The sequence below is a fragment of the Amblyomma maculatum genome, chromosome 5, assembly GCF_055883805.1.
Source record: "Amblyomma maculatum isolate TAMU_Amacu chromosome 5, ASM5588380v1, whole genome shotgun sequence".
Classification (NCBI taxonomy): domain Eukaryota; kingdom Metazoa; phylum Arthropoda; class Arachnida; order Ixodida; family Ixodidae; genus Amblyomma; species Amblyomma maculatum.
Window position 1 is genome coordinate 68,373,010 of NC_139348.1, and position 8,644 is coordinate 68,381,653.

The following is an 8,644-nucleotide window of genomic DNA, read 5'->3' on the forward strand; positions in this document are numbered from 1 at the left end:
GATCATTCTGTTGCTGAATTTGCTTGCCCTGAGTTTCTAGCTTTTCTTTAAGTTGCTTATTTTCTCGGACAAGGGATGAAGATCGTGGGCCCCAGCTCACCTTATTTTCCGGCGGAGGCTGGTCGGTCAGGGACGGGAAAGATGGCGAGCGGTTCCTAGCGTTGGTCGAAGCGGCGGACGCGGCGGACCTGGAGCGGACGCGGTTAGTGGAACTCGCCGGTGCTTGCTTCGGGATTGCCGGGTTGTTTGCTCGGCGTCTGCACCAGCTGTCGAGGGTGTCAGTCTCTTGTTGCCCGGTCTGTTCAATCGCTCAGAGCAATCGCGGGAGCCCGTAAAATGGGGGCCGCCGCATAGAATGCACTGGGGTGGACACGTTGGAGGGTCGGTCGGTACATGGGTCTCCCCACATCATTGGCATAAGTCCTTTTGGGGTGCCGTGCACACGTCGCTGCGATGTCCCGGACGACGGCAGTTGAAGCAGGCTTCTGCTTTGGCGATGAATGGATGGCAGTGGTAGACCGCTCCATAGAAGCGCAGCTGTTTAGGCACTGATTTGGTATTTATGAAGGTGACCAGAATTGATTTGGTGTGGCCGAGTCGGCGTGCATCGGTGATGAGATAGGAGGGGCTTTGGTTGAACGTTTTTAGCTCTGTAAAAATTTCTTCAGATGTCTGGTCGTACATAGCATTATAAATGACGCCTCGAATGGCGTTGTCCGGAGGAGCGATATACGTTTTCATTGGGTAGACTTGGTCGATTATCTTTATAGATTCTAGTTGTACATATCTGCGGGCACGGTCTTCGGCTGGCGTGCTGATGGCGTCTTGTATTCGCACTGCGCCTATCGGTAGCTGCAGAGCGCTGGTGACTAGAGACAGTATATAGCTTCCGTTGTGTTTACTTAGGTCGAGACCTCCACCGGGGCGGAGCACGATTTTAAGGTCTCGTGTCGGGAGCTTGGGCAACGGTGGCGGATGCTTTAGAACGGTGGAAGACTTGCCTTGCGTAGGCTGCGTTCGTGTGGCTGTGCCAGCCGGGGGGCTGATGAGTCGAGCTCGTGGGGACTTGCTGGGCAGAGAGGACATCGGGGTGAGCCATACGTCGAGCCTCCATGGCCCGGTCCCATCTTGATGCAGTATCAGTAGTCCCATCTTCAGTGCGCACCATGCCGCTGTTGGTGGGCCGTGAAGTCGGGGGAGTGAAGGGTTAGGCCTAGGCCTAATGTGGCGGTGGCCGGCTCCCAGAGCAATCTCAAAGTTTATCCGCAAACTCGGGAAGACGGACCCGAAGAGAGGGTGGACAGGTGCTTAACACCTTCATGCGTCGATTGCGGCTATTCGAAACATGAACAGTCAAGAATTCCGCACTCACGGTCGAAAATTGGAGGAGCTGATGCGAACACCAAGCGTTCGTGTCAAGCTCCAAGCTAAGACCCAGAGCGCCGGGTTCAGCCCCGCCGGGGTGGTGCAGTGGTAAGACGCCCGACTACTGTGCCGGAATGAATGAATGAAAAACTTTATTTACACAAAGGGAATTCCGGCGTTGGTGGGGCCCTCAGTCCAGGGCCCCAGTGGCCTATGCCGTCTTGCGCGCTCTGTCAATCAGCTTGAGCTGGTCGTCAGGCGTCGAGCAGGCAGCGCAGCCTCCCACTGCTCCGGTGTTGGTGTGGTGTTTATTGGTGCTACCTGTCTTTCTTGACAGGCCCATGTAACATGGTAGAGTGTAGGGGGTTCTCCGCATAGTGGGCATTTATTTTCATTTTACTGAGTAGACTAAGATTGGGGTATGTGTTAGTCTGTAGCTGTCTCCAGGCAACCGACTGCTCTCTATTGAGGTCTTCGTGGGGAGGTGGATAGATCCTCCTTAAGGCTCTTTGATGTTCAAGGATGGCTCCATAGCGTTTAGTGACTGTGTCCGGTTCCCCGTCGTTGTGCGCCCCCCGGTTGGCGTATGCTCGGGCATTGGCGTCGGCACGTTGGTTACCTTTGACAGGCCTGGTGTCCACATTATGAAGAATCTCGAAAAGCTGATTTTTCTTGCCTTGAGTATGCGGATGGCCACAGTGGATATGCGTCCGCTGCTATACCTTCTGCATGCTTTTTGCGAGTCCGTAATTATTTTTGTGGTAGCCTCCTCACCCTGGTGGGTGATAGCGAGAGCGATTGCCGCTTCCTCAGCCTCGAGAATGTTGTTGCTCTTGATCGAGGTGCAGTTGACTTCTTTAAGCTGATCAACCACACTGGCTACCTCTCCGCGTTGTTCTTTGTATGTGGTCGCGTCGACGTACAATGTTTTTTTTCCCTGCGAGGCTTCTTTCGTGTGCCTCGGATCTTGCCTCTCTTCTGGCCTTGTGTATTTTCGGATGCATGTTTTTCGGAATCGGGTTGGCCTTAATGATCTCTCTTATTTCTTTCGGTATGCTGCCCGTGCTGTTTATTTCTCTGCAAGCATTTCTCATGCCCAGTATATTTAGCGTGTTCCTTCCCGTTTGCGTCTGCATGAGTCTTATTTTCTGCACGAGAAGGTGGGCCTCGATGTGCTCTTGCACTGTGTTGTTTATGCCCAGTTTATTGAGTTTTTCGGTCGAGGTGTTGACCGGTAGTCCAAGAGCGCATTTGTAGGCTTTCCTCAGGATTGCCTCCAGTTGTTCTTTTTCCTGTTCGAGCGGAATTTGGTAGGGGACGCCATATATAATTCGGCTTACAACGAGGGCCTGTACTAGCCTACATGTGTCCTCCTCGGACATGCCTCGTCTTCTGTTGGAGATTCTTGCTGTCACTCGCGTGATCTGCGCGGTGGTGCTTGCTAGCATCAAACAATCAGGCAGCTACTCTGCCGGAGTAACCGGGCTCAAACCCGACCTCGGCGGCTGCGTTTTGATGGAGGCGAAACGAAGAGGCGTCGTGTGCTGTGCGATGTCAGCGCACGTTAAAGATCCCCAGGTGGTCGAAATTACTCGGTAGCCCTCCACTACGGCTCCTCTTTCTCTCTTTCCACCTTCACTCGCACCTTCCTCCCTTCCCTTACGGCGCGGTTGAGGTGTCCACAGAAAACAGGTGAGATAGTTTACCGCGCCTTTCCCTTCCACGCCGCAAACGCACGCCGCAAAGCTGTCGTCAACCGCCTAAGCGGTGGCAGGTGCAATGACGGCCTACAACAGATAAAAATTGGTGGCTGGCTAGCCCCCGCCGCAAGCGGCGTTGACCTACCTTCCCAGCTAGAGAGCCTACATGTCCCTCTTTTGGAGTGGTGACAGCTGGGTGCAAGGTTGCCTAACGGCGGCTGTGGAGGCTGCCAAACTTGACGGGCCGCTTCTTGGTCCCCACGTATGTTTATAGAGCACTGCATGCTTGAGGAATATCGACAAAGCAGCTTTTCAAGAGCGTCCTCCTGCTGAACACGATCAAAATTGCAGGATTTATCGTTACGTCGAGTGCAATTGCATTTGACTATTTTCAAATCTTAATTCATCGCCATTATTTAACTGTGATTAAAGTGTGAGCTTCAGACTATAGGGGGTATGCACTGGGGCCTGATCCCCGAGATGGCGCCACCGTCATTCCGGCTTGCGCGCCATGCTTACGGTCATTCCGTTCCAGTTATCCGGCAAGATGGCCGTCCGGATAAGTTAGCTGTGTTTTTGGAGCCCGCGGATTCATCATTCAACCTGTCTTAGCGTGCACGCATCCGTCAATGTGAGCAACGTGTTCGCAGTGCTGCCGTCTTTGGTTGTTACGAGTGTCAAAACTATCATTGCATGTTCACGAGTACCTGCGGTGCCGGCGTGTTGCACACGCGAGAATGGTGAACTGCGTTGTGTTTGGCTGCAGCAACCACACAAAAAAGAAGCCCGGCGACCAAAATGTCGCACAGGTGGGCTTCTTTTCCATACCTAAGGTTGTAAAAAACCAGTGCCGGAAGACCGAAGAGACGACTGCTCGTAGGAGGGCAGAGTGGTTTCGCCGGATTAACCGCAAGGACTTGAACCACTCAGCAAATCACTACCGAGTCTGCGGCAAGCACTTCATCTCAGGTGAGCGAATTAAGATGCCTAGATGAGTTATTGCCAGTTCAATGTACATTTAACGATGACCAGCGCAGCTCAGCAGTACCGTCTCGTAGGTGGCAAGGGTCAGCGACAGTCGCTACTAAAACCTAGCATCCGCGCGACGACCTCGACACGGCACTTTCGTCCAATTTATTGATGTTAGCGCTTGAATGATTGCTGTGTTTTGTACATTGTTTCAAAAAGGAATAAGCTCTGTGCCGAATGTAGCAAACGTTGTTATTATGCCTCAATTGAGTAGCGCTGTGCGGACGTGTACACATATGCACGGTAGAAGGAGAAACGCGTTCCGATTAATTTTGGCAGGAGATCGGACTGCGTCCTTCTGAACCAGCGCTGTAGATTTGTCGGTTCTACTGATGACCCGTGCGTCTCGCGTTTTCCGCGACTGCACTTCCGCGAACACGTATGAGCACAACTCGAAAAAGTGCAGAACTCGATAAAGAGACCTAGAGCAGTAGAATAAGCTAGACCTCTCTACTTTATTGTAGTTTTCGTATGTAAAATTCCAGCATACATGGAACACTCTGATGAATGCAGTTGTTTAAAGGTTGACAGTTTATTTTTTGCAGACCGACCAGCATATGCAATGGCCGAGGCAGACCCAGACTGGGCACCATCTCTTCACTTAGGGCATGGCAAACATGTGGACTCTGGAAGTTTGGCTTCCAGGTAGGTGTTCTTATTTCTCCAGGTGCCAGTTACCCTACAAAAATATTCCTATGTTCAAGTGGTTTATGCCTTCAGCACAAAATTATTGAGGACTTCACTAATTTTGGTGGCTCATGCATGTTTCACTGACGATAAGAATTCTAGGGTTGTATGTAGCCTCCTTTGCACAAAGAATGTGTAAGCAGGCCAAGTTCTGGGGGTGGCCCACCTAAATATGGAAGTCAGTGGACTTACTTGATTTAGGTTAGACATCAGTGTTGGTCATATTATGACCAACACTTCAATACCTAGTCATATGACGAGGAGAAATTTTGGCTGTCCAGGGGGCAAATTCTGCGGGTGGGGTCAGACCACCCAAATTTTGAGATTATCACTGATACTAAAATTAGGTTGGACACCTAATTTGATCAAATCAAATTTTGTGTGTCCTGAAGGCCAGTTTTGCGGTTGCGGCCAGACATTTCCTGCACTCTTCTTTGCCGAGGGCTCCAGTGCAGTCTTCTGGCTATGGGACCCTTGCCTATTTTTATGCACTGTGTAAATATGTTCAAGGTCATTAACTTTCACTTTCAAAAAAAAAAATGTTGGGCTAGTTGGTTCATCGAGAGGAAGGGCTTGTGTAGCAGCACTGTTTTCAGTCACCATGAGTCTGTTCATGCTTATGCGTTAATATTTCCAGGTACAAGAGAAAGCAAAGACGCTCAGAAAGAAGATCCAGTCCCCTCAGAGAATGTCAAGTGAGCCCGAACACAATGACGGATAATGTTCTTTCCGAGGACACAGTTTCATCTGCCGAGGATGAAGAATCGGCTCAGCCGCCGGTTTCTATGGAAGTCTGTGAAAGTACAGGTAATAAGTAATACAAGTTTTATTCTGTATATCAATTCAATTCACTCTATTCCGTTTGGAAATAGTGGTACAAGAACGAGTGACAAAAGCCCCTGCGACCTTAGCAAGCTGCTAGTTTGGGACCATGCAATAAATGCACAGAATTGCGTACCCATGTGTCAATAACGAAAAATTGTGTAGCCTTTTACAAGCATAAAGATAAGTACCATAAAAATAAGTCAGTTGATGAATGCATCCTGATATGTGAGCAATGAAAAAAAAAAACAGGCAATAGTGAACAATGTGTACACATTCAAATAATATAGAATTACGTCAACAGGAATAAAGGTTTCAACAAGATCCTATTGCAGCAACAAATACAAACATGTTTATAGTAGCACTGTATTTTGGCAAACTCTGAATCGATAGTTACATATGTTCAAGTAATGGCATGAAATGTATTCCGTTTGGAAGAAATTCCTGGTACTATGATCATGCTTATCTGCATTTTTTCAGGGAAGGCTGACTCCAGTCAAGTCACCGAGTTAACGATGGCTAACCTAGGACAGCTCGAGGAAGAAAACAGGCATCTCCTCTCAGAGCTTGCATCCACAAAAGAGAAGCTTGGCATGCACATTTTATCAGAAGACATCCTAGAAACAAGAGAGGACATGGTCCAGTTTTACACTGGACTGCCCGACTTTACAATACTGCTTGCCTTCTTCAACGTACTAAAGGAAGGTGTGATGCACTCAAGCCGGAACAGTTTAACGGCATTCCAAAAATTTTTCATTTTTTTAATCCGCCTTCGGCTCAACACTCCTCTTCAAGATTTGGCCTACAGGTATAACCTTGTTATTTGCTTTCTTGTGATGCAAGTTGCTGACACCCTTTATATTTTCAGGTTCCATGTGTCACAATCCACAGTATCAAGGATTTTCAACAAGTGGCTGGACATGGCCTACGTGCGGCTTTCCCGTACTGTGCACTGGCCTGAACGCGAGACACTTCGGACAACCATGCCCATGACATTTCGCAAGTCATTTGGTGTGGAAGTGGTTGTTGTCCTCGACTGCTTTGAGATATTCATTGAGCGGCCTTCATCGATGTTGCCCCGATCGCATACTTATTCACACTACAAAAGCCACAATACTGTAAAATATCTCATTGGTATCACACCACAAGGTGTTGTCACATTTATATCTAGAGGATGGTGCGGCCGGACTAGCGATAAAGTTATTGCAGAGACATGTGGTGTTCTCAACAACCTTTCACCAGGGGATATAGTTCTAGCTGATCGGGGATTCACAATTGCCGACAGTGTAGGTTTACATTGTGCAAAGCTGGCCATGCCTGCTTTCACTAGAGGTAAGCAGCAACTATCTGCTGTTGATGTAGAAAAGACTCGAAAAATAGCAAACGTGAGGATCCATGTCGAAAGAGTGATTGGACTTGTGCGTAACAAGTATAAAATCTTAAAGCACACACTCCCTGTAGAAGTACTCGCTGCGGAAGAAAATGGGCCAACAGTACTCGACAAGACTGTTTTTGTTTGTGCAGCACTGTGCAATATGAACAACTCAACTGTGCCATTTGGGTGAAATCACACACCATTGTTTCGCATAAGCAGTCATTTGAAGGACAAAAAGCACACGAAACAGTGCATTTCTCCTAAGAGTGAGCTAGGATAAAATGTGTCCCATCATTCTCTCTGCATGGATTCTGATTGATTTAATCTGTGCGACACAGATTACAAGTTCAAAGAATTTACGGCCTTGCTATGTGCCATTGTTTGTATTATGTATGACAATGTCCCACCAAGCAATGGTGGGACATTTATTTCTTAAGTGATGCAAGTACACTTAGAAAATGGCTGTAAATAAAGGTGTTCTCAATTTTTTTTGTTACTTTCCCTGCGAAAAGGCAGAGGGAATCGCACTCAGCAGTGAAACTGATGCACACTGCAGATACCACACTGTTTATTTCCTTCACATGTTCTCCACGTGCATCTCACTTTTACACAAAGATGAAAGTTTGTCAGTTGCTACAAACACATTAGGCCTTAATTTGCTCTGTGCACTCGGGGCAGTACCATTTTTTCCCCTTAGGTGCCCTGTTCAGACCAAAACATTGATAGTGGAACCAAACACGTTTGCACGTCTTGCTGTCACACATGACCATTCTGCCTGATTCGGGACCGCTACATACACAGTACACCTCATCCTGTGGTGCCGAGTCTTCATCACTAACCTCTTGTGGCTGTATACAAAGTTTTTCAGTCCAATAGCGGTAGCATAATTCTGGCAAAATGACCAGCTTAAAGTAAAGCGCACAACGTTGCAGCATTCTACTGCAAAACTGTGTGTCTTCATAGATTCGAAGAACAATATAATCCTTCAGTGTCCAAACAACAAAATCGCAGTATCTCACCTTGCACACAAAAATCTGCATTTGAACCTGGTAGAAGTAACTGTGGTCTGTTTTCAGCATCACTTTGTCATTTTCAATGGAAAGACATGATGAGTCAGACATTGCATAACTCCTGACTGACTCTTCTCTACTGTTATATGGGCATTTCACCTCAAGCACTCCCTGGCCACAACAGTCGCAGCTGACCATGCCATCGGGCGTTGCAGCAAGAAATGGTCTTTCTTTGCAGATATGCAGACCTGACTGGCTGAACTTAAAGTTGACATGAATATTCTTTGATGCAGCAACATAAGCTTGTGTGGCCTTTTGTTCGTGTTCCTTTCCCCATGCTGTTTGTGGGCTTGAAAATTGAGCATCTTCGGGATAGCACCGCCTCTTTAGTAGAGACAACGAGGGGTTTGTCGTTGAAGTCCTGCACACAGCCTTGGCATTTGAAGCTGTGATACGGCCAGCTCTAAAGGCAAACCACTTAGAGCTCCTTGCCTGCTCTCTGGTTTCTTTTTCAATCAACTCAGCAACCTGAAAGACAGTGAAGATAAGCAGCAATGTTTTTCAATGACAATACTACGCATTCACAGTACATAAGGAGACTTAAGCGTCCCCAGTAATTTTTGATATTGCAGGGTAGTACAGCTGCAGGAAAACAG

At 47.9% G+C, this 8,644-nt stretch overlaps 1 protein-coding gene across 1 annotated transcript; it reads left to right on the forward strand.

The window, feature by feature from the left end:
• The first annotated feature begins 6,108 nt into the window (after positions 1–6,108).
• On the forward strand, positions 6,109–7,276 carry LOC146188456 (uncharacterized). The gene is made up of 2 exons (XM_084603781.1): positions 6,109–6,411; positions 6,472–7,276. The coding sequence occupies exons 1-2, from the start codon at positions 6,119–6,121 to the stop codon at positions 7,166–7,168; spliced, it is 990 nt and encodes a 329-aa protein (XP_084459907.1). The 5' UTR covers positions 6,109–6,118; the 3' UTR covers positions 7,169–7,276.
• Positions 7,277–8,644: the final 1,368 nt, after the last annotated feature.

Excerpts from the sequence above, each read along its gene's own strand:
- LOC146188456 (XM_084603781.1), top strand. The coding sequence starts at position 6,119 with ATGGCTAACCTAGGACAGCTCGAGGAAGAAAACAGGCATCTCCTCTCA. Across the intron at positions 6,412-6,471 it reads CTTCAAGATTTGGCCTACAG|GTTCCATGTGTCACAATCCA; the intron begins GTATAACCTTGT and ends TTATATTTTCAG.